General features: G+C 47.1%; 1 protein-coding gene across 8 annotated transcripts in view; it reads left to right on the top strand.

The window, feature by feature from the left end:
* LOC119972445 (RNA-binding Raly-like protein) overlaps positions 1 to 26,893 on the top strand; it is a 1,269,223-nt gene that overhangs the window by 621,359 nt on the left and 620,971 nt on the right. For all 8 annotated transcript variants that reach the window (XM_038809148.1, XM_038809145.1, XM_038809147.1 and 5 more), the window contains one exon: positions 5,931 to 6,202. In XM_038809148.1, the coding sequence (XP_038665076.1) occupies positions 5,947 to 6,202 (256 nt within the window). In that variant the 5' untranslated portion in view covers positions 5,931 to 5,946. The remainder of the gene's footprint in view (positions 1 to 5,930; positions 6,203 to 26,893) is intronic.

Below are 26,893 nucleotides of genomic sequence, written 5' to 3'. Positions count from 1 at the left end.
TACATCAATTTATCCACAAGAGAAAAGGATGTAGAAACATTGGAAAGTCATCTCTGATTCACTATGGTTTTGTCCTGGAGAACACAATGGGGAACTATAGGATCCCCCAGTTCCTGAATAATACAAAATGGTTCAAACCTTGAACATAATGATTTTGTTTTCAGAGAACGGGTCCCCATGTATGAATGAATGTCACTTCCAGCAAGTGTAAATGTGCCATGCTACGAGGCCAACTGATTATGTTAAATTGCTTGTTAGTGTAGCTGTTATCGTGCTCAGGATTATTTAGCAAATGCTACCCAATTGCAAAATTAAATCTAACAGTACGTGTTTTATTTTGGGTTTTCCAAGCATGGGCTGGTTGAGTACAGTCTACGCTATCTATTATGCACAAAAAAAGGGACGTGATGTCTGATTCTGTCACCCAATCATTGGGATGTGTGTCCAACATACCTGACATTACACTGGCACTTGAAATTAAATAAAAATTGCTTATTGCCACGAGTAGGCTTCAAAGAAGTTACTGTGAAAAGCCCCTAGCTGCCACATTCCGGCGCCTGTCCGGGGGAGGCTGGTACGGGAATCGAACCGTGCTGCTGGCCTGCTTGGTCTGCTTCAAAAACCAGCGATTTAGCCGAGTGAGCTAAACCAGCCCCTTAAATTCATATATGACATTGCTCAGTTGTGCGCTAGGCAGACTGTCTTTCTGGACTTCCGACATCATCTGTTAGTAGAAAATACCACTCTTGAAGGCACTGCATAGTAGCAGTATGAAATTGCTTGTTTAAACTGCCGTTCAAATGTTTGAGATAGTTTGCCTTTCCAGAGTAATTTGTGGTAGACCAGGCATCTTGCAGGTCAAAAGTGCCAGCCTTTGACCCATTTCTGAGTTTGCATGATACACAGCGAATGGTGATCTAACCAGGGTAGTCATTGTTCTTCAGGATAGCTTTCATGCGCTCTACTTATGTACCAAGCTTGCAAGGTGAGCAAATGGCTAGGGCCCTATTTATAAAATTGCTGAAATGGCCAATCTTAAGGTGCATCTCAAAAATTTGAACAACAGATTAAGCAAGCCATTTTATGCTGCTAGTATACCGTGGGCCAAGGAATTGGTATTTTTCACTAGCAGAAAGCTGCCATTTGTCCAAAAGACAATTGAGCAAAGATGTGTATGTCCCGACAATTGCCTGATGGAATCAAACAGGATATTCCTTCAATTATACATAATAGGTCAAGCACAGATCATACCCAACTAACCCAAACTTACAAAACCTAAAACAAAATATCAACTGTTAGATGTGATTCCTCAATTGGACAGCACTTGCTCAACAATCCTGAGTGTGGTAATAACTACACTAACAGCCAATTTAAGATAACCAGTCAAGCTCATAACATGAATAATTTATGCCTGCTAGAAGCAACATGCACTCATAACCAGGGAATCGTTCTCTGAAAACAAAAAGAATATGTTCAAGCCTTGCATCCTTTTGAATTACGCAAGAGCTTGAGGAGCCTATAGTTCCCCATTCTGTTCTCTATGGCAACGCCTGTGCCAATCAGGTCCCTTTTCTCTTGTAGTATAAATTGTAGTGATCATTTGAAATATGGCATTCTTGTGTCTGTCTTGCTGACTGCAAAACGAAAAGCGTCAGCAACATATCTCCCTGTTCAGCAATGTTTGAATTCTGTTCTATCTAGCGACTAATTTGTATTTCATGAATCAATACTTAGCACAGTAGCACAGTGGGCAGCATGGTAACACAGTGGTTAGCATAGTTGCTTCACAGCTCCAGGGTCCCAGGTTCGATTCCGGCTTGGGTCACTGTCTGTGCGGAGTCTGCACATTCTCTCCGTGTCTGCGTGGGTTTCCTCCAGGTGCTCCGGTTTCCTCCCACAGTCCAAAGATGTGCAGGTTAGGTGGATTGACTATGCTAAATTGCCCTTAGTGTCCAAAAAGGTTCGGTGGGGTTTCTGGGTTATGGGGATAAGTTGGAAGTGTGGGCTTAAGTGGGGTGCTTTTTCCAAGAACTGGTGCAGACTTGATGGGCCGAATGGCCTTCTTCTGCACTGTAAATTCCATGAACATAAAGCTGCCACTGTTTTCATGGGAAGCTTGTTCTATAGATTGACCATTTGCTCACTCAAATACTGGGGATAAATTTAATACGAAATAACTGGTGGGTTTTGGGCAGATGGGAAACAAAAATTTCAAATTAGTCTTCAAGCAGTTTCAACAGAAGCAGATTGGGGAGTATACCAACGGTTTGGGACCAGTAACATTTTGATTAGGGTCGGCAACATTTGAAATCCCAGTTGCCCTCCAGGACTTAAATAATCAAAATAAACCTTACAATACAAAGTCAAAAAAATAAAACAATCTGCAATACATGAATCCTGTAAAACTATGAAAACTATGAATCCTGGCTCTGGGTCACTGTCTGTGTGGAGTTTGCACATTCTCCCCATGTTTGCGTGGGTTTTGCCCCCACAACCCAAAGACGTGCAGGCTAGGTGGATTGGCCACGCTAAATTGCCCCTTAGGAGCAATTGCCCCTTTGGAAAAAAAAATTGAGGGCGCGATTCTCCCAGAGGGGGAGAAATCGTAAGGCTGGCGTCAAATCCGGGCGGGTTTGACGCCAGCACCCCCCTTCCCGACGGGGAACCATTCTGGTCCCCGGTCGGGGCTAGCATCCCGACGCCGTAAACTCCGGCATCGCGGGCTTAACGAATTTCGTTAAGCCCGCTTGCCAGAGTTAGCGCTGGCTGACGCGTCATATGACGTCAGCCGCGCATGCGCGGATTGGAAGACTCCAACCCGCGCATGCGCGGATGACGTCATCGCGCATTTGCACGAAACCCGCGCATGCGCGGGCCGGGATGCCCCTCAGCCGCCCCGCGAATGGATACTGCGGGGCAGCGGAAGGACAAAGAGTGCGCGGGCATCGGGCCCGCTGCCCGCGATCGGTGGGCACCGATCGCGGGCCCATGGCACCCTTGGCACGGCCGTGGTACTGCCGTGCCAATCGGTGCCATGGTTTTAAAAATCGACAGTTTACGGCCGTTTTTACGAACGGCCAGACCAGGTGTGTTTGCCGTTCGTAAAAACAGCTGTAAAGGGCTGGGAACTCGGCCCATCCATCAGCTGAGAATCGCTGCCGGCCGTAAAAAAACGGCGGCAGCGATTCGTATCGGGAGTCGGGCGTGGGGGGGGGGTGGAGAATAGCGGGAGGGCGTCGGAACAGCGTGGCCGTAAAATTTTACGAGCCACGCTAATCTCCGCACCGTCGGGAGTGCGGAGAATCGCGCCCTGGGTACTCGAAATTTATAAAGAAAAAACAAGAAAACTATGAGTGAACATTAAATGGGAGATGCCACCAAGATCGATCCCATGAATTTTTCAGCAACTCACCCAGACATCAGTGACCATTATGAGTTACAAAATCTCGTTAAAACTCTGACTCCCTCAAGGGGGATTCCGACTCTTAATTTTTGAAGGTTTAGGGCCGAAGGTTCTGGCCCCCATTGTGGCTGGTTTTCTGGCAGCAGAGGCGGCCCTCATTTTACGAGTGGCAAGGTCTTCTGGTCCCACTGAAGGGAATGACATTTTATACTGCTCACTGGCCTTGCCACCAGCCAATGGCGGGCCACGTCTGCCACCCAAAACCCTGCCGCAGGAGGATGAGAAATTCCAGGCCAAGCCTCTGAATTACCTGAAAAGTCACTCAGTCACAGACTGCCTCAACCACTGCTCACCTCCCAATGGTCCATTTGCTTCTGAGACTGTGTTACACAGGATTCATAACTCTAATCACCGGCACACTTCTAATTCATTTTCAGTAGACTGCTACTGCTGTGAGGTTTCTGCTAACCACAGTCACCTGTCTGCACGGAGCTATAAATGGCTCCCAGGGCTCTCTATGACCTAACTGTCTCCAGCAGAAAACCAGTGAACTTATATTACCTTCTTAGCTCCCATGACCTCTCTTGAGCCTTAACTGCATGAACAGTTCCCAGGACTTCTCTGTGAGCTGCAAATTGCACGAGGTCCAAACCTATAACTAATTACTTCTCCCAGCAAACACACAGATAAATTGAAACCAGAGACACTTCATATGCTTCACCCATTTCCATGATAATTCCGCCTTTCAGGGTTCACTGAATGCTTTTAAACCAATTTAACTGTAACTCCCAAATCAAAGCAGCTCTCTGGACTGCACTTGTTTACAGGAAGTGTTTCACATCACATCTACAGTTCTCCAGATCAGTAAGCCCACCTGCTATTTAGGATCTAACCTTTATAAGCTGTTAACCTTTTCAACAACATGAACCTTTTAAGTGTAACAGATTCCAATTTGCTTTAGTGCGTTTATACCATTTTCTACAGTTAAACTTTAATCTTCCCAGAACTAAAAATGACCTCTGAGGCAGCATGGTGGTGTGTTGTTAGCACCGCTGCCTCACGGCGCCGAGGTCCCAGGTTCAATCACGGCTCTGGATCACTGTGCGTGTGAAGTTTGCACATTCTCCCCGTGTTTGCATGGGTTTCGCCGCCACAACCCAAAGATGAGCAGGGTAGGTGGATTGGCCATGCTAAATTGCCCCTTAATTGGAAAGAAAAATGAATTGGGTACTCTAAATTTTTTTTTAAAATGACCTCTTAAATATTCACATGAACCATGAATTAGATATCTGCCACTCTAAGGAGGTGGTCAACTTTTGAAGTATTTTAACAAGGTTGTATAACTACTTTTACATGATTATCATGTTCAACTAATCTCACGCAAAGAACCCGACAGGTAATGGGAGAAAAATATTTGATCTATGAGTGCATTTGCTGCCCTGTGTACAGGCCAGGAGAAGCAGGAGGCCACTTTGCAATCTGTTGATTTCCACCCCAACCTCCACTGACCTGAATGATTGCTGCAATATACGCATGCCCTCCATTATCTCGGGCACTGTGATTTTCCTCAACCCCACCCACCCCTAACCCCCCATCTTCACCACCTTCCCCCACTTCACCATTCACCCATGTGATCCCACTCCCTGACTGTGGCCTTCAACTGCATGCTTTTCCACTCAAGAGATGGCTGTTGTGTGGGAAACCTGCAGAATGTTTTGTAGGTTCCCTGGTGTTAATCCTTACTTCTGAGTTCCCTGAGAGAAACCTGACCCCCTACAAAGAGCCACCCCCCCCCCTTCCTGCCTCTTTCCATGGCTACAGGTAAATACGAGGGCTCTGATTTCTCGAGTACCATTTTGAATTTACCATCCTTCAAGTGTAAGGTGTGTCCTCTGACTCTAGTGTTCTATGCTGCCCTGTATGCTATTTAAAGCACTCCTGCATCAGAAACATGAATTGAATGCGGGTGCAATAAATCGCCTGTTACAGCCAAGATCATCAAACTCACTTCTGCTATCTGGAAACAGGCTTCATCTCGGGGCCAAGGATACAACCTTACAGTGTAATTTACTGTCTCAGAATGCTTCCAAAATAATAGTCAGTCATTTCTAATGGTTCTTATTTGTGGCACTTTTTGTGGGAAAATGAATCATAACATATTAATAAAGAGCTTAGTACTGTAAATGAAATAGTAAGTGTATGCGAAACACAATTTTTCAAACTCGGAGGACTCATGCCTGGTCTTTATTAACAAAATGCCAAATATATCAATCCAATATTTAAAGTTGTGCCTAATCCCAGCTGTGTACAATCTGAATGGCACTAATTTATTAACTATATGAGTAGGTTGGAGATGCTAGAGAGAATAATGGATATTCACAGATGTGTCTGCGGGTTTAAAGAGCCCTTTGGACCTAAAGAGGAGGAAAGGTATTTGGTCTTTGTGATTTTGATTTAAAGTTCATTATCATGGCTGAGCAGCTACCATAGGTTTGAGATGTTAAATGATTATTTTTTCTTCTCTTAGGCAAAGATAATCTACAATGACTGGCAAAACACAGACCAGCAATGTTACCAATAAGAATGATCCCAGATCCATCAACTCCAGAGTCTTTATTGGCAATCTCAACACAGCCATTGTGAAAAAAGCTGATATAGAAGCTATTTTTGCCAAATATGGAAAGATAGTTGGCTGCTCTGTGCACAAAGGATATGCATTTGTACAATACATGAGTGAAAGGAATGCACGTGCGGCAGTGGCAGGGGAGAATTCCAGAATAGTTGCAGGACAACCCCTTGGTAAGCTGCCCTTTATTCTTCTTGAGGCTGTTTTTCATTCTGTTCTGCATAATAAAAAAGAATCAACACGAAGGTCTGTTAATTTCAATGAGCATGATATAGAGCAGCTTGGTTGATATTGTTTCTTTGTTAACAAATAAACCACAAACAGTACATGTTGGTCAGAGCTTATATCAAGAAATGTTATAGACATTTTGGATTGTGCATATACTCTCTTTGCAGATCTGTTATCTTGTTTCAAAGTCAGTACTATGTGGACATTGGGGAAACACATGAGGGACGGAAATAAGCCAGATCTGAAACCTCTGTTTGACTGGAACAACCAGCAGCGGAAGTAATCATTGTAGTTTGCCAGGACAAAAACGTTTCTATTAATGCTTAACAAGAAGGATTAACAGGTTTAATTACCTCCTTGAATAAACACCAATGTGATTTGAAAACGGTTAATCCTTGATCAGATTAATCTTTTAATTAAAAATAAAGAGCACATAGATGGGGGGGCATAATCATAATGTTGCATCAGGCTCTTTCTCAATGCATTGTCAGGCAAGAGTTTAACTGTTTCAGAATCTCTTCAAAGGTATTTGGTCACAATCTAAATCAATCAGCTCTACCTAATGAACTTAACGCCAGGACGTAAAACTGACATTGTGGATTCACTGCCTATTAAAGAAACCACCTAATTTTGTTTCCACGGCAATAAAAATCATGCCATTTCTTCTAAGGGGAAGCCATTCAACAACATCAGTTTATACACCCAGTCGGCAAAATAAAAATCAGCACCATTGTATTTCTGTGTTGCAGTGAAATACAAGTCCAATCATAGCAGTACTGTGAGTAACAGAAGCACTTTGTATTTTATGATTAGCCCTATTGAGATGAGAAGCTTGTTCCTCAATAGTGGGCACACTTCAAATCATTGGCGATGCTTGCCAAATGCTATGAGGAAAAGAAAGACATTAACCCAGCTGAGTGCTTCTGCGATATAGTTTAATAGAACTGAGGAACGTATGAATGACACCTGGGGAAAGTAAATAAGATCATTTGTATATGATTTTGACACATGCGAAAGAATCCAAAGAGTGAATTGGTTTCCTTCATTCTTTAAGTTTTAATTGAGGTATCAACGCATAAGAATACAGGAGTAGGCCATGCGGCACATCGAGCCTGCTCCCCCATTCGATCAGATCATGGCTGGTCTGATTGTGACTTCAATTCCACCATAGTGACTGCAACAACCTCCCCCCCCCCCCCCCCCCCCACCTCCACTCCCTCCCACACCCCCAACCCCAATGACTTAACTTAACATAACTTAACTTTGAATATGCTCAATGACCTAGTCCACAGAGAATTCCACAGAGTAACAACCCTGATAGAATAAAATTCTCCTTGTCTCAATCCTAACTGTGAGACCCGGTATGCAATCATTAAATACCATTTAAGTATCATTTGCATCCCCCATTGCTGTGAAGAAAAATGAAAATGCAATTTTGAAAGGTTATCTGAAAATAAAATTCAAATTATAGCCTCAAATGGAGAAGACGAGAGGAAATGCATTTAATGCTGAGGTAAATTCATCCTTATTGGGAGAGTGGGCAGGTATTGACTGTTGGGAGTTCACTGTTAAAGTAGCCCTGTTGGACAAAGTTAATCTAAGTTTTGCCCAATTTCTTGCCTGTGCAGTCTTATGTCTGTTGGTAGAGAATATTTGGATGGCTGGAAAGGTATGTGCTAAAATTAAAAAAAAAGTGCCAGAAAAATTCAGCAGGTCTGGCAGCACCTGTGGAGTGAGAAACAGAGTCAATGTTTCAAATCCAATATGACTTCTTCGGGACCAAGTTATGTATTGCACTTTCTGAAGGGAGAGAGAAGTTGTCAGATTCAATTTTGTTGTTAATTTTGAATTTTTGAGCTCCTTGTTTGCATTTAAGTATTGCTTGAATTAAGTATAGAGGAATTTAATTGCATGATTGAGAAAATGATGTGGGCACTGTATCTCTCAGAATTATTTATGTTGGGATATGCTTGAATAAGCCGCTTTGCTGTCATGATTGAGGAGAAATGTTTTTTTCACACTCCTGTATTCACGCTGAATAGCAACAAATTAAAATAACTGAATTCACCAAATAAACAGGATGAAATGGAGACTTGGCAACGAGGAAGAAGAAAAGAATTGGCTGATAAATTAATGATTAGAAAGTGGATAAATGATGCAAGAAATGTGATTGTAAAAACTGATGTTCATTAATAATAAACTACTTTTGCAAAAGTCGAATGTATAGGTTAATAATATGTCTCTGACCCAAGACTAAGGGCTGTATTTTTCGGCCGAGCCTGAGGCAAGATTACCATGGATGGAACAGGGACCATGTAAAGGTCTGTTGACCTCGAGAGGCAATTTCCTGTCACGGGGCAGGGGCGCAGCTGAAACATCCCGCCCTAAATCCTACCTGTTAATTGAGTATGATTCTGCGTATTCCTTATTTGTCTTGATGTTATTTCTTGTGGGTATACAGATAAACACTACTGAAATGTAGAGTGGAATATTCCCAAGCCCTCGCCTGCAGGATCAATGGCGGGCAAAGGGGGCAGGGTGAATTTAGCGGGAGGCCCATAAATTGGTTTCACGTCGGCGTGAATTTACAATGGAATCTTCCAATGGTGCCCGGAATGGCAGATCGGCCGTGAGGCCGGTGTTAAACTAATTTGCATCCCGCTAATGAGATGCAAATGATGGCCCAAGTGGAATCTTCCCCCTCATGCCCACTTCTTTGTAACACCAGCAGAAAAACACATCGGTTCAGCACATGTCTGAACCAACGTGGCGACAAAAGTCAGGATCCAAAGAAGGCTTGAGGCTGCCTTCAGATTTTGGGATGGAGGTCACCAGTGACCCTGGGCCCTGGAACACCACAGCAGTGGGTGGTGGGGGAGCATTTACCAAGTGACTCTTTCAGCTTCAGTGTCATCGGGGAGATCCATCTACTTTCTCCAAAAAGTCCTTTTTTCAATGATGAGCGTTCCACCCGTATTACCCAGGTAAAGCCTGGAGCACACTTTAATTTAACTTTACAATAATTTTGTTGCTAAGAAAATATGCAGTTGCAGAATGTATACTTTGTGAATCGTGTCGGCTGTGCTGCATCCAGCCAACACTGTCGAATTATGTGTCACATTTTAATGAAATACATTTACGAATCCGTTTGCTGGAATATTTTTCAGCTTTTTAGATTTTTCATTAACATTTATACTGTAGTACTGGTGTTTATGATGTTGGGAGTCAATATTATCTGGAACGTAATTGCGGTTTCTAAATTTGATTATAGGAAGCTCCATACATTATTTAAAAATGTTAGGTTTCAGTTGTTGACTTACAAACTCAGCACTTTGCTGAGTGTTCTATCTTGCAGTATTACTTCAGCACATTACCCAAGGACGTCAGTGTTTTGCCTTCATGGAGTGAATTCCTACTTCGACAACATTATTGTACTAATTTGTTCCCTCGAGTTATGCTTTGTATAATTTTACAGAACTCAGAGTGAAACTTATTATTGTTTCATGATTCCCTGGAATATCTTAAAGCATATCCATCAGATATAAACTGGGCACAGTTTTATTACTCTATTCATATTGTTCTGATCCAAGTTGATCTTACAACTGGACGGGAAGATCCCAGAATGGAACCATGACTCAAAAGGTGGTGGGCTGGATTCTCAGTTCCTGAGGCTAAGTGCCGATGCCAATGGAGGATCCATGATGTTTCATGACGGGAAGATCGGCGCGAAACCCTCATCGATTCCGGTATCGGTGAGGGGCTAGCACTGGCGCCGTGCAAAACACTCGCGGAATGCATGGAAAGCGGTCGGAGAATCACCCAGATCCTGTACTGCACATGCGCAGGGCTGACACCCATTGGAGGCAGAGCATCGTGGGTTGGCCAGATAATTCTATACAGGCGGGGTTGTGACTGCATGCAGCGCGTGTCCCAATGACACTGATTTGGAAGGGGAGGAGCATCGTGACCCGGCATCAAACTGGCACCTGCCCCGATTCCAGCTTCGGGAGCTATTCTCCACCCGGTCGCCTTTCCCGATTTCGGCATCGGGCTATGGAGGATCCCGCCTGGTAACTTTTACTTTTTTTATAAAGTGTACAGGACAGTCACAAAGCTGCTAATTAGTTTTAACAACAAGAAAAAAACATTTATAAAACATGGAAAAACTAGATTGTAGTATAATACTCCTTTATTCCCCGATTAGCTTAACAATTAGTGTAGTAACATAGAAAATAGGAGCAGGAGGAGGTCATTTGGCTCTTTGATCCTGCTCCGCCTTTCATTATGATCATGGCTGATCATCCAATTCAGTAACCTGTTCCCGCTTTTATTATGTATTATTATACTTGCAGGGTAAAATACTGAAAATTGTGCACAAAATGGGTTGAACGCAATACGCAACAGAGGTTTATCAGATGGTTGTTAACGTGAAAAGGTAATCGATGATGTCACAGACTATCACATGACTCAATTTTGCATCTATTCCACATTGGTTGCCTGCGCACTTCAGGAATCAGGTGTTCTTGACCTTAGATGTATACTTAGGTTCATCTCTGGATATTTCTACCCCGGAAAATGTTACAGCCTCTTTTGTAAAGATGGAAGACGAGTAGCAGCAGGGCATAATTTGGCAACCTCTGCTTCAGTGGATTGATCAGAAGTTACAGTCACATGATCTGGCTGTGTGGATGGTGTTTCCACTTGAGGTTGCTCTGTCGTACATAGCACTGGCACATTCATATGTGTAGATAGCAGCTGATCTGCGTGTTGCCTTCATACTATCTCATCTCCCATTTGTACTGTATAAGAGATTGGACCAGTTTGAGCCAATACAGTTGCAGGAACCACTTCTCCCTGGTGGTATAGCTGTGCGCCAACACTTGCTCTTTAAACATGATCTGTGACAACTGATTGCTTTCTACTATCTCAGATGTCTTCTGTAGTAAGAGTAAATCAAACTGTTCAAGCGGCGAAGCAATGAACCTTGGTCCTTATAAACTTTTAGTGCATGCTTCGAAAGAATGAACAAACCTTTCGCCTGAACCGTTTGTGAATGGGTGGTAAGGTGCTGATTTTATACGTTCACTACCACTCACCTTTAAGTAATCCTTGAACTCCTGAGCCGTAAACTGTGGATTCACGATTTGTCCTGGTTTTCCAAATCTGGCAAAAATCTCATCAGGTTTTTCAATTATTTTTTCTGCGGTTGTTGATTTAATCAGGACCACCTCAGGCCAATGTGAGTGTGTGTCTACTGCAACCAGGAACAAAACAGACTTCACGCTGGTCGCAAAATTGTGCGCGAGTCACCCGACCCATGCCGCACGGTTCCATCTGGATCCCGGTAATAATATTTAAATGAGCCATTAGGCTCTTCTAAATATGCACGTCCGGGTTGAAGCCAGATACCACGGCTCCCAGGAGTTACCGGCCACACCGGCCAGGCCTCACTTGGGCACAGATTAGTGCTGGTCTCCACAAGCGGAGACCAGGTGTGATGGACATTCCGTGGGTCTCAGAGGCCATTGGAGCCCTCTGTGTGGTCGGGTACAGGGCAAGGCAGTGTCCTGGCACTCTGCTGGCACCCTGGCAGTGTCGAACTGGCACTGCCAGTGTGTTGAGCAGTGCCAGGCTGTGGGTGCAAGGTTGGCACGATGAAGGATCTGGACCTGAGGGGTGGGGGTGGGGGTGGGGGGGGGGGGTGGGGTATGCGCATGAAGGATGTGAGATTTGAAGGTGTGGTCTGGAAAAGTGGGGAGGGGGTGTTGGTGAAGGGGAGGGGAGCCTGAAAGTGGGTCATATTGCCTATCGGTGGGAATGTGTAGGGTCCCTCAAGCTCACTTTGAGATCGGGGCATCCTTTCAAGATGGCACCTTGTTCTCTGAGGAGCTGGTCTGGCTGGCGAGTTTGGTTCTGCACTGCAGAAAAAAAATTAAAAGGGCTAGAGCCCATGCCCCCCAAAAATTAACAAATGTGGGTGAATACAGGTCTGGATCTCACCAAAAACGCGCCAAAAATGAAACTTAAGGGGCGATCCAATGGCCGCGCAATTCCTGCAAAGCAGCTCGCTGCAGCGCAGCGTGACTGATAAAAGTCAGGAGACCCACTCCCAGATCTACGCAGCTGGCAACATCTCACGAGATGTAACAATGTAAATCCCACCCATTGTGCGCAGGATCACCTTTTGGCAAATCTGCACATTAGAGCGAGATTCCTTTGAGATCCACACTTTAATGTGCAGATTCCTGAGGTACCTGAGGCTTTGGGATTCATCCACTTCGCTTCAGAGACCTCGGGCGAGTGCCGTTTAGCACTGGTCCCCCCAGACAGAATGGCACTTGTGGGCAGTCTCTGAGGCGATCAGACACCCCCAGCTGCATGCCCTTTGGGCAGGGTAGTGCAGACTGGCAGTTCCATCTGAGTACCAGCCTGGCACTGCCAAGATGCCACGCTGGCATTTTATGTGTGTGCGCAAAAAGGCTGTGTGGGTGTTGGGCCATTGGGATTGCTTCGGGGGCCTTGGAGATTGGGACGCCATTCAAAATGGGGCTATGTGCAGCACTGCCCACGTACCACCACCCCCCCCCCCCCCCCCCCCCCCTGCTGAGGCCCATTAGACAATGCGAGTCACAGTTATACAACTGCGAGCGCCGGGAAACACGTGGCTAAACGCGCACGCAATGGGACTTTGTTCCCAATTAGTTGAATCGAGCCCTTAGTCATTTTCGGGGAAAATCGTGCCACTGATGTCCATTACCAAGTTTGTTTCATACACAATAAAGTATTTAACAGTTTGAGTAGGGTACAAGATTCGGGACAATTTCGCACAGTAATTCACCTGATGAATGGTCTTAACGGTGTTACATTTGTTGGTGGCAGACCCTCTGATGTGTTGGGTAAGCTGGGTCCACGTGGACTGCGTTTGATGCAGTGTTGAGAGAGACAGGCTTCCAACACTTGAAGAAATGCAACACGATTTTATTGATCAACTAACTATAATACATGCATAACTGTGGGTTGACACTATGCTGACTTGACTGGAGACCTAAGGCTAACCTGACCAGACTATCTGACTACCACATGGTGTTTGTACTAGTTGCTGCTCATGAGCTCTGACTGTCTCAGAGGCTGAATCCCGAGAGAGCGGGAAAACTGGTGCCCGCTGGCTTTATAGTGGTCGTGTCCTGTCTGGTGATTGGCTGCTGTGATCTGTGTGCTCACTTGTCATCCTGTGTGTCAATGACTGCCTGTCTGCACTCCATCAAATACCTGAATGTATATTATGACAGCCTCCATTATAATTTCCATTTTCTTTGCATAAACCTTTACTCGGGTTGACATGACCTAGATCTTGGACTGATGTTTGAAAGAAATCACACTTATCTTTCCTCACATGAAGACCATACATCTGAAGGCATTTCGACGTGACTTCTAAGTTACATAAGTGTTCTTATTCATTGGTACCAGTCATTAGTATATCATCAAGGTAACACTACACTCCCTGTAGACCACTAAGGATCTTTCTATGGACTATTGAAATAAACAGGTGCCGACATTATTCCAAAACATAACCTCTTGTCATGGAAAAGGCCTTCATGTGTGACAATAGTCAGCAGGTGTTGTGATTCAGTTGCAACATTCATTTGCAAGTAAACCTGCAATAGGTCAATCTTGCTGAACCTCGTTTCTCCTGGTAGGCAAGCAAACAATTCTCAAACAATGGTAGCGGACATTGATCCGGGCATTGAACCGGATTGATGGTTGTTTTAAAATCTTTTGTAAATGCTAATAGTTCTGTCTTGCTTCATTACAGACACAGTAGGGTTTGCCCAATCACTGGTAGCGATGGTTTCTAAGACGTATCTATCCATAAATCTTATACGTTCAGATTCTACATTTGGACATATAGCAATAGCGGGTGATTCAATTTCTGTTCGTAGATGATGTTATGATCCCCTGAGCTAGTGTGCGGTCAATTCGAGCCCCACTTGACCCTGGGTCTCAACACAATTGAAAATAACAAATAATTCTCAGAAAATACCCAAAGTCTTTAGTCTATGGCTACCCAATAGCTACAGTCATTAGATTTGTAAATTTAAGGGTGGCACAATGGCACCGTGGTCAGCACTGCTGCCTCATTTGCCAAGGACCAGGATTCGATCCAGACCCAGATCACTGTCCATGTGGAGTTTACACTTTCTCCTCCCCCCACCCTCCGTGTAAGCATGGGTCTCACTACCGCAACCCAAAGATGTGCAAGGTAGATGGATTGGCCACAGTAAGTTGCCCCTTAATTGGAAAAATTAAAAAGAAGTTTTCAAATTTAAACACAATTAATTTTTATTAATAACAATAACTATAATTAAATGTGCAGCAAGTGCAACTGGTTAACTATTATCTAATTCCTAACCTGCCCTCTTTAATTCGCTCCACCCACTACACACACACAAATCAGACAAACAAACATAGAGGTGAATGGAGGGTATAAATTAAGGATGAACCTAAAAGGATGGACATCTTTCAGCACACCTTTAATCTGAGCCTTCAGTTGGAGGTTTTTGTTTCCAGTCTGTAATTTGTTTTACTGTACATTCATCCAGTAAGATTTCTCTACATGTTCAGCGAAACAGCAGGTAGGCAGTATTTCTGGAGAGAGAGAGTGGCAGAAGGACAGGCACACACACTCAGTTGCTCCTTCAGGATCCGACTGTCATTCCCTGCATCCTCTGAAAACCATCCCATTCAGCTCGGACCCAATTCATTGGCCGCCAGCCAGCCAACAAATCCTTCTGATCTATTTGGTGCCAAAAAGTCTTAGTTCAGCTGCTCAAAAAGCTACATCTCTAATAGCATAGTGTACTATTTTGCAATTTTTGAATTCCTCACTTCCTCTGCTCGACTTAAAGGTAGATGTCCATTAAATATCCATGGATCCAAAATTTTGACAACAAAGCGCCCTTACAATGATCTCAGGAATTATTACAGGTTATCCATTCAGTTTTGGAATTACACATAACAAATGTGATTCACCTTGTACAGATAGTACATTCAACTTCTGTTCCTCATCGTGTGCTATGTTTTTGTTGTTGTTATTCTTATTTTCTTCCACATTTTGAATTTTTCAGGTTGAATTAGTTTTGTTTCTTCTTTTAGAAATATCCTATGCTTTTCCTTAAAGGTCCTTCTCTGGAGAAGTTATTTTATTCCAGCAAGCATGCTCCAGCAATCAACCGGTCAATGGCCTGTTTTTGCACAGCGATGACAGGCTTGTTGCTGGGTAGATTTTGTCTAGAGCAGCAAGCAGTTGATGAATCCTCATGCCTGCTCCAAGTTGCGAAGCCTCTTTGGCAGCAAATTCCATTGAAATGGCATACCTAATCCTGTCTTCAAAATTCAGTTTTGTTACATTAATAATCTTGTCTGTGCCGCCTCAGGGCACCAAGGACCCAGGTTCAATCCCAGCCCTGGGTCACTGTCCGTGTGGAGTTTGCACATTCTCCCTGTGTCTGCGTGGATCTCACCCCCACTACCCAAAGATGTGCAAGATAGGTGGATTGGCCATGCTAAATTGCCCCTTAATTAGAAAATCTTTTTTAAAAATATTTTTTAAAAGTAATAATAATCTTGTCTGAATGACCTCATTTCTCAACCCACAAATCAAGCTGTCTCTAATGGTATCATCAAGCGAGTCATCAAATTTTCAAAATTCCACGAGGTGCTTAATGGTTGCAACTAACTGTGCAATGCATTCCCTCTCTAGCTGTCTCCTTCAGTGAAATCGAAATCTCTCCGCGATAATGAATAGCTTTGGTGCATAATGGTCTTCTAATATTTAACCAAGTCTTGATAGGTTTTATCATCGGGTTTCTCAGGTTAGACCAAACTTCTGATCAAATGAAAAGTTTTGCTTCCAATTATGCTAAGAAAAGAAGGGACTTGATTATCTTCTGAAATTTTATTGGCCAGAATATAATGGTGGAATGTCTCTGTATGTGATTTCAACTTTTCTGAGTCTTCCTCAAATGGATCCATAGTGCCAAATTTTCCAGCGATATTAGAACTTCTCTTATATCATTGGTCTATTTTAAATGTGGTGAATAAGCCAATTATATCAGCTGGTGATGCCCAAATTATTTGTCTCTTTGCCCCCTCTATCTCAGTGTCTTATTGTACTGGATGTGGCAAGCTTTGCAGCCTGAACTCCTCGGGTGGCTGGATTAATTGTTGAAGTATGGACTCTTTTATTGGCCTAACAACCTGATCGGTCCGATGCCAAGTTCAGGTGCGATATGTGATGCACAATTGCTGACTCACTGTTGGTTTGCCTCTACGTTGACAGCTTCTATTTTCTTTTTCACTTCGAAAAATTTTTCGTTTTCTGATCCAATTCTTGTCGCCAGTTGTCTTTTCACCCTGTTGTGTATTGTCCTTGCAGGATGAATAAATGGAAATGATGGAGCACATGGGTTGAACGCAATAATCAACAATGGCTTATTAGATGGTTGTTAACTGTACAAAGATTTGGTGTAGACTGACTCTGAGCCTGCGAAGTAGTCGATGATGTCATGGACTATCATATGACTCGACTCTTGAAGGCATGCAACAGCACAATGTCAATCCCTATATATAGAAGCTCTCCCCCCATATTCTTTGACCCCCTTTAGCCCCAAGAGCTACATCTAACACCTTTGCGAAAATATATAATGTTTTGGCCTCAACTGCTTTCTGTGGTAATGAATTCCACAGGCTCATCTCTCTCTGGGTGAAGAAATTTCTCCTCATCTCAGTCATATGTGATTTACCCTGTAGACCCAGACTGTGACCCTTGGTTCCGGACTCCCCTGCCATGAGGGACATCTTCCCTGCATTTTCCATTTCTAATCCAGTTGGAATTTTATGAGACCCCTTCATTCTTCGAAACTCCAGCAAATATAATGCTAACTGACTCAATCTCTCTTCATATGTCAGTCCCGCCATTTCAGTAATCAATCTCGCAAATCTTTGCTGCACTTCCTTCCTCAGATAAGAAGACCAAAACTGCACACAATATTCCAAGTGTGGTCTCACCTGTATAATTGCAACAAGACATCCCTGCTCCTGTACTTTATTCCTCTCGCTATGAAGGCTTACTTACCGCCTTCTGCACCTGATGCTTACTTTCAACGACTGGTGTACGAGGACGCCCAGGTCTTGTTGCACACTCCCCTCTCTCAATCTATAGCCTTTCAGATAATAATCTGCCTTCCTGTTTTGGCTACCAAAGTAAATAACCTTGCTTTTATCCACACCTGCCATTCTTCATTATCTGCATCTGCCATGCATTTGCCCACTCAATCAGCTTGTGCAAATCACACTAAAGCATTTCTGCATCCTCCTCACAGCTCATTCTCCCACCCAGCTTTGTGTCATTTACAAATTTGGAGATAGTACATTTAGTTCCCTCATCTAAATCATTGACATATATTGTGAATAGCTGGGGCCCTAGCACCAATCCCTGTGGTACTCCACTGGTCGCTACCTGACATTCAGAAGAATACCTGTTTATTTCTACTCTTTGTTTCCTGTCTGCCAACCATTTTTCTATCCATCTCAATACACTACCCCCAATCCTTTAATTTTACACACTAATCTCTTATGTAGAACCTTGTCGAAAGCTTTCTGCAGATCCAAATAAACCACACCTACTGGCTCCCCCTCATCAGCTCTACCAGTTAAATCCTCAAACAATCCCAGTAGATTTGACAGTGCTCTGTTATCTGGGGCAGCATTCTCTGTTTTACTGGCAGAGTGTTGGCGCCGTCGTAAACGGCGGAGCGTCTTACGGCGGCATCATCTGGGCGCAAAGAGCAGCAATCCTCCAATCCACAGGAGGCCAGCACGGCACTGGAGCGCTTCACGGAGTTCCAGCTGCTGATAGGGGCCTCAGCACGGCCAGTGCGGGCATGCGCGCCACGGCCTCTGCGGATCCACACATGCGTGTGGGTTGCCGTCTCTGCGCCAGCCCCCACGCAACATGGCGGAGATCTACAGAGGCCCGGCACAGAGGGACATAGCCCCCCCCTTCCCAGGAATTAGACCGCCTGCCGATCGGTAGCCCACGATCCCAGACCTGGTCACCGTGGAGGCCCCCACTGGAGTTGGATGTCCGCCCCCACACTAGAACGCCCCCTGCAGCCAAAACGCCGGGTAGGACCATACACGAACGACGCCGACAGGACTTGGTGGAACTCAGCGGGCACTCAGCCCGTCGAGCGCGGAGAGTCACCGATCATGCCGGCGCGATTGCCGCCGATTCTCTGGCCCAGCGTCGGAGCGGCGTGGCGGGATTTACGTCCCCCCTCCCCCCTCCCGGTGATTTTCCGACTTGAGGCAGGATCAGAGAATCAGGCCCTAAATCGTTGAAAATGGATTCTAGGATTTTCCCCAATACCAACGTCAGGCTGGCTGGTCCATAATTCCCTGTTTCTCTATACCACCCTTTCTTTCAAGTATATTGATTGAAATTTTGCATTTTAAAGAATCACCCAACAAAGTTACAAAATAATACATCCCCATAAGTAGGAAGAAGGAAAACAACAACTTAATGCACATGAGGACAGAGTAGAACAGGAATCGACATCACAATTGGCTCAATACAATCATTAGACAGGATTTGGTACTGATAGAGCCCCATCAGAGACCGAGGGATTACCAGGATAAAATCATAAAAACAAGACAAAACAGTGCACCCTTCCCATTCCCACAGGCCCACACTAACCACAAAAAATTATGATGAGTCTTCCACGCCATGGACGGGTGCTCACCAACGTACATCCCTTCGACTCCAGCAGAGACAAAGGCACTACTGACCCATTGCAGCTTCCAATCTTCAGATACCAGACCCATCTGCACCCAGGTGGAAGCCAAGAGTGGATTCATCTTTACAGAAACAAAAGAAAATACACAAAAACCCCAGCCCTAAGGGGAGTCATGTATTTGCCAGATGGTGCAACTAATCCCCAATTCAGGCCATAGGCAGAACCAAAATCATTCCAGACAAATGTAAAGAGAGAAGAGACAGCAACACGTTTGGATTACGATCAAGGGAATGGGTGCCAAATGCCCATGCCGCATTCCCAACCCACCCATGAAGTGAGAGAGACCCAAGTGGAGAGAAAGAAAGAGAGAGAAAAGAACTCAACCTCAAGGGAAAGTCAGAAGAAATTCAGTCTTCCACAGGATAAAGAAATCTGCCAGGGATATGGCAAGATAAAGATATGGGGCAGGGGGATCCCAGCGGGACAGAGTGGTGGGAACCACTCCGGCGTCGGGCCGCCCCAAAGGTGCGGAATCCTCCGCACCTTCAGGGGCTAGGCCGGCGGCGGAATGGTTTGCGCCCTGCGGGCCGGCGTGGAAGGCCTTTGGCGCCGTGCCTGCCGGGGGCAAAGTGACTCCGCCAGCTGGCACGGGTCCGCCCATACGCTGGAGCATCAGCAGCTGCTGACGTCATCCCCATACATGCGCAGGGTGGGTTCACCTTCGCGCCATCCATCGCGTAGGCTTACATGGCCAGCGTGTAGGAAAAGAGTGCCCCCACGGCACAGGCCCGTCCGCGGATCGGTGGGCCCTGATCGCGGGCCAGGACAACATGTGGGCACCCCCCGGGGCCAGATCGCTCCGCGCCCACACCCCCCCAAGGACCCAGGAGACCGCCCAAGCCACCAGGTCCCGCTGGTAAGGGACCAACTCTAATTTACGCCGGCGGGATCTGCATAGAACGAGCGGGACTTCGACCCATCGCAGGTCAGAGAATCGCCGGGGGGGCCGCTGCGAGCGGCCGCCGACCGGCGCAGCGCGATTCCCGCCTCCGCCAATTCTCCGGCGCTGGAGGATTTGGCGGCTGGCGGGGGCGGGATTCACGCCGCTCCCCCAGCGATTCTCCGACCTGGCGGGGAGTCGGAGAATCCTGCCCCTGGATTCTTAAATTGAATAAATATTTAATTCCAAAAAGGCAGCACAGTGACACAGTGTTAGCACTTCTGCCTCATAATGCCAGGGACGCAGGTTCAATTCCAGCCTTGGGTGACTGTTTGCGTGGAATTTACATGTTCTCCCCATGTATACGTCGGTTTCCTCTGGGTGCTCCGGTTTCCACCTACAGTCCAAAACTGTGCAGGTTAGATGGATTGTCCATGCTAAATTGCCCCTTAGTGTCCAAAAAGATGTGGAGGTTTGATTAACGGTTAATGGGATGGGGCGGGGAGTGACTCTCTTTCATAGGGTCGGTGAAGATTCGATGGGCCAAACAGCCTCCTTCTGCACTGCAGAAATTCAATAATTCTACAAGAAAAAGAAACCCCGAATGGATTAGCTCCAACTTGGGTACTATCATCAATCTAAGTGAGCACTGAACTAACCCGACCAAGCTAAGAACCGCTCGGCCCAACCCTACTCATCCTCCCCAATATTCAAATGAGTAAAACTTTGCACAAATCAGATTCTTCATAATTGGCTCATTAAGATTCTGCTAGATCAGGATAATCAACTAAACCGACCATCGCACTCACATTTCGCACCCCCCTGCAGAAAGAAAGAGAGCAACAAAAAAATCAACAACATAATCAAAGGGAGCAGTGTCCAGGATTACAGATGAACCAAGGGGCAATTTTCAGAGAAAAGACACCTTCCGTGCCGCATGGCAAGATGAAGAATAAGGCATGATCAATGAGAATTCTTCAAGACCTCCCAAGGATTCCAACCGTTGCAGCAAGAGGCACCATCACTTCCACCATGTCATCACTCTGAGACCCAGGCAGTCCACAACCCAGGCCCCAGCCAGGGAATGATCTGGTGCGCTTGGCCATTCCCAACCCCTCACACGAAGCATCGAGAACAGGATAGCAAGGGACCAGTGATCGGTGCACCAGACCAACCACCAGCCTCGAAGACAATGCTCCATCAATTATGATGCACCTAGGCCCCAAATCAGGATTACCAAAGCAGGGCAGCCAATTCTCTCACACAATCGGGAACTTGCCTCTCACCTCTCGCCAGGGACCGGCCCCCCTCTCCCGCTCCAAACAGGGTGGACGACACACCAGGCAACAGGATTTTGACCACACAAAGGCGGGCCTTCATCAGGTAAAGTGCTCTTTCAAATGCAAGAACTTTCTTGTGCACCTCCACCACTCTCATAAAAGAGCCCGGTCATTATGCATTAACAACCAATACGACAGACTAAAGATCCTCAGCCAAGATAACATCTTCGATAGTGGCCATTATCCAGATGCACACAGCACCATCACAGAGAGAGCCTGCTCAGCAGCAACTGCACCAAAGTGGGCCCCACCCCAGGCCACTCTGATGGCTGCGAACAAATGAGGAGTTCAACACGTTATCTCTGCTCTTACTCATAGAAACACCACTTACAAACTTCCAGGGCCATAGAACACTCAATGAGATGCAGAAAAAGACTAACTTGAAGTGAAAATAATGGATGAAATAATGGATTAAAGAATGAGCAGAGCCAGCGTTATAACTGCACCAGCGTTCACATCACATAGTGGGGTTATATTTGTTACCCTCCAATCTATAGAAGCTGTTCCACAGTCTATAGAATCTTGGAAGATGACCACCAATGCATCCACTATTTCTAGGTGATTTTCTCAATTGCTCTGGGATGTACATTGTCAAGCCCTGGGGATTTATCTGCCTTCAATCTTATCAATTTCTTCAACACCGTTTCCCAACTAATATTGATTTCCTTTTGTTCCTCCATCTCACTAAACCTTGTGTTCCCCAACATTTGTGTTACATTATTTGTGTCCTCCTTCATGAAGAATGAACCAAAATATGTATTTAGTTGGTCAGTCATTTCTTTGATCCACACTATATATTCCCCTGTTTCTGACTGCAAGGGATCTACATTTGTCTTCACAAATCTTTTTCTCTTTATATACCTGGAGAAACTTTCATAATCAGTTTTTATGTTCCCCATAAGTTTACTCTTGTACACTATTCAACTCTTCTCAATCAGTCGCTTTTTCCTCCTTTTCTGAATTCTAAACTACTCCCAATCCTCGGGCCTGTTGTTTATTTCTGGAAATTATGCCTCTTCCCTGGATTTAATACCAGAAGCAATTCTCCAGCCGTGACACACACAGCATAAATCCAGTTATAAGCAGAAATAAGGTGTATCATTAACAGGGTATTGCTCACTTGGAGGGGCTGGAACTGACGATTGGGAGTGGTATGTGATGTGACCATCAATTCACTAGAGACACGATTGGAAGTAAACTGCGGTTTTCATAGTCTTACAACTGAGCCTGCCTGCGACCAGAAGAACTGAGGGCAGGCTTACGGCTGCAGCACTTTATACTTCCGGTAGTGGGAGGGGCCATAGGCAGAGCCATGGGCGGAGCCAAGGGTGGAGCCCTGTACAAGCTCCTTATCTCCCCCTATGGGCAGAGCCGTGCAATGGCTCACATACAGTGCCCACAAGGACATAATACAATGCAATGCAATACAGTGTGAATTACAATACAGTATGAATTGACCACATTCACCCCCTGTAAAACAATCAAGTCCGGCGGGGGTGACGGGTCTACAAGTTGAGCCGGTCCAGTGGCCGAGTCATCCTTTGGGATCGGCGCAGAACCGGGGTTGTAGCCTCTTCGGGTGGCTGGGTGCTGACGATCGGTGTGGGTATGAGGGTGGACTCTGGCGGTGTTTCGGCCCGAGCTTCATTCCTGACCGGTGCGACGGGCGAAGGGGGGCGCAGGAAACCTATAGGCGCGGGGGCACCGAGCGTGGGCAGGCGACCTATAGGCGCAGGGGTGCAGGGCGTGGGGGGTTGGGTGGGGTGTAGTGTGATGGGTACCACGCCGGTGGTGGTGGTGGATCCTGCAGGCGCCAGGTCCCGGACGGAAACGGTGTCCTGACGGCTGTCGGGGTATTCAATAAAGGCGTATTGGGGGTTCGAATGAAGCAGGAGCACTCTCTCTACTAGCGGGTCATTTTGTGTGTCCGGACATGCTTCCAGAGGAGAACCGGGCCCGGTGTCCTCAACCAGGATGGGAGCGAAGCCCCCATGGTAGTGCCCCTAGAGAAAGCAAATAGTCATTTGTGAGGGGTCTGGTTGGTGGCGGTGCATAGGAGGGACCTAATTGCATGAAGCGCGTCGGGGAGGACCTCCTGCCAATGGGAGGTCGGGAGATTCCTGGACCGGAGGGTCAGTAGGACGGTCTTCCAGACCGTCGTGTTCTCCCTCTTCACCTGCCCGTTCCCCCTGGGGTTATAGCTGGTAGTCCTGCTCGAGGCGATGCCCTTGTCAAGCAGGTACTGACGTAGCTCATCGCTTATGAAGGAAGAACCCCTGTCGCTGTGTACGTAGCTGGGGAAACCGAACAGGGTGAAGATACTATGCAGGGCCCTAATGACTGTGTGGGAGGTCATATCGGGGCATGGGATAGCAAAGGGGAAGCGGGAGAATTCGTTGATGACGTTAAGAAAGTACACGTTTTGATTGGTCGAGGGGAGTGGCCCTTTGAAATTGATGCTCAGGCGTTCAAAGGTCCGGGATGCCTTTACCAGGTGGGCCTTGTCTAGTCTATAGAAGTGCGGTTTGCACTCCGCGCAGATCGGGCAATCCCTGATGATGGCTTTTACCTCCTCGGTGGAGAAAGGCAGATTTTGTGCTTTGACGTAGTGGGCGAGTCGGGTGACCCCCAGGTGGCAGAGGTCATTGTGGATAGCCTTCAGGCGGTCGTCTTGCGCGCTGGCGCATGTGCCGTGGGACAGGGCATCTGGGGGCTCGTTGAGCTTCCCCGGTCGATATATGATATCGTAATTATAGGTGGAGAGTTCGATCCTCCACCTCAAGATTTTATCATTTTTAATTTTGCCCCTTTGCGAGTTGTCGAACATGAAGGCAACCGATCTTTGGTCGGTGATGAGGGTAAACCTTCTACCTGCGAGGTAATGCCTCCAGTGCCGTACAGCTTCCATAATGGCTTGGGCTTCCTTTTCGACTGAGGAGTGTTGAAGTTCCGAAGCGGAGAGGGTTCGGGAGAAGAAAGCTACTGGCCTCCCTGTCTGGTTCAGAGTGGCGGCGAGAGCGACCTCTGAGGCGTCGCTCTCCACCAGGAAGGGGACGGATTCATCCACCGCCCGCATGGCGGCTTTGACGATGTCCTTCTTGATGCAGTTGAAAGCCTGGCGGGCCTCTGCTGACAGTGGGAAGAGTGTGGTCTTAAATAGTGGGTGGGCTTTGTCCGCATACTGGGGGACCCACTGGGCGTAATACGAGAAGAATCCCAGGCACCTCTTGAGGGCCCTGGGACAATAAGGGAGAGGGAGTTGTAAGCATACGGTCCGGGTCGAGGCCCAGGACTCCGTTTTCCACGACATAGCCGAGGATGGTTAGTCTGGTAGTGCGGAAAACGCATTTCTCCGTACTGTAGGTGAGATTGAGTTTCTGGGCGGTTCGCAGAAATCGGTGGAGGTTGGCGTCGTGCTCCTGCTGGTCATGGCTGCAGATGGTGACATTGTCCAAGTACAGAAACGTGGCCCGCAGCCCGTACTGGTCCATCATTCGGTCCATTGTTCATTGGAACACCAAGACCCCATTCGTGACGCCAAAGGGGATCCGGAGGAAGTGGAAGAGGCGGCCGTCTGCCTCGAACGCCGTGTAGTGCCGGTCCTCCAGGTGGATTGGGAGCTGGTGGTAAGCAGACTTCAGATCCACCATGGAGAATATGCTGTACTGGGCGATCTGATTGACCATGTCTGCAATTCTGGGGAGGGGGTATGCATCGAGGTGCGTGAACCAGTTAATGGTTTGGCTGTAATCAACCACCATCCGGAACTTTTCCCCGGTCTTTACGACCACCACCTGAGCTCTCCAGGGGCTGTTACTGGCCTCTATGACTTCCTCACGTAGGAGCCGCTGGACTTCGGCTCTAATAAACAACCTGTCCTGCAGGCTATACTGCCTGCTGCGAGTGGCTACGGGTTTGCAGTTAGCAGTGAGATTAGCGAAGAATGGAGGGGGGTCGATTTTCAGAGTCGCAAGACTGCAGATAGTGAGTGGAGGTAGGGGTCCGCCGAAGCTGAGTGTAAGGCTCTTGAGGTTACATTGAAAGTCGAGCCCGAGTAAGAGTGGGGCGCAGACGTCAGGGAGTACGTACAGCTGGAAATTAGAGTAGCTGGCGCCCCGAGTTGTTCGGGTCGCGACGGTGTGCCCTTGTATGTGGAGCCCGAGGCGAGGGAGATAGTTTGCCGTGTAGGGAAGATAGGGAACGAACAGTGTCTTACCAGGTCAGGATGTACGAAGCTCTCGGTGCTACCGGAGTCGAAGAGGCACGGTGTCCTGTACCCGTTGATTTAAAAGGACATCGTCGAGCTCTGGAGGTGCTTCGGACGCGACTGGTCCAGCGTGACCGCGTTGAGTTGCAGGTAGTCGGTGGCTCAATCAGCAGTGCTGGAGTAGCCCCGTGATGACTGTCCACTGAGGCCGTAGTTGTCGAGGTGAGATCCGGTTGATGGCCAAGATGGCGGCCCCCGAAGATCGCATGAGGCGGGTGATGAAGAAGATGGCGTCCAAGATGGCCGCCCCGTGGTCGCACGTGGCGGGTGGCGAGGAAGATGGTGTCCAAAATGGCGGCCCCCATGACTCGCACATGGTCGGCCGCGTGGGGGAGGATTGACAAGATGGCGGCCCCCATGAGTCGCACGTGTCGGCCGGAGGCGGAGTTGGCAGACACGCTGCAGCATTACGGGGCCTGCGGGCCTGTGAGTTGGGGGGGCGAGTGCTCTGGACTGCGGGGGAGTTAGAAAGTTTCGATTTTGTCAGGCAGATTCGGGCATAGAGTCCTTTGCGACCGCAGCTGCTGCAGGTCGCGTTGCGGGCCGGGCAGTGCTGCCGTGGGTGTTGGGGCTGGCCACAAAAATGGCACGCTGGCGCTCCATAATTGGTGGGTGACCGCGCGGCGCAGGCCTGGGGCAGTTGCTGGTCGGGGGCCCATGATGGGGTCGCTTGGTCCGCAGGGAATGAGTTCAGACTGCGGAACGTGAACTCCATAGTCGTTGCTAACTCTACAGTGTCCTCCAAGTTCTGGGCCCCTTTTTCAAGTAGTCGCTGGCGCACATAGTTAGACCTGAGCCCTGCAACGTATACATCACGGACAGTGAGTTCCATGTGTTGGGAGGCCATTACAGCCTGAAAATTGCAGTCCCGAGCAAGGGCTTTTAAGTCACGCAGGAAGTCTTCCAGCGACTCTGCGGGGCGCTGTCGGCGGGTCGTGAAAATGTGCCACGCGTAGACCTCGTTAATCGGCCGCACGTACAATCGGTCGAGCATAACCAGTGCCTCCGTATATGAGGTGGTACAATTAGAACATAGAACATAGAACAGTACAGCACAGAACAGGCCCTTCGGCCCTCGATGTTGTGCCGAACAATGATCACCCCACTTAAACCCACGTAACCCGTATACCCGTAACCCAACAATCCCCCATTAACCTTACACTACGGGCAATTTAGCATGGCCAATCCACCTAACCCGCACATCTTTGGACTGTGGGAGGAAACCGGAGCACCCGGAGGAAACCCACGCGCACACAGGGAGGACGTGCAGACTCCACACAGACAGTGACCCA

The sequence above is a fragment of the Scyliorhinus canicula genome, chromosome 10, assembly GCF_902713615.1.
Source record: "Scyliorhinus canicula chromosome 10, sScyCan1.1, whole genome shotgun sequence".
NCBI classification, from domain to species: Eukaryota; Metazoa; Chordata; class Chondrichthyes; order Carcharhiniformes; family Scyliorhinidae; genus Scyliorhinus; species Scyliorhinus canicula.
Note: the sequence above shows the minus strand (reverse complement) of the source record. Positions and strands in the feature narration are given on the sequence as shown.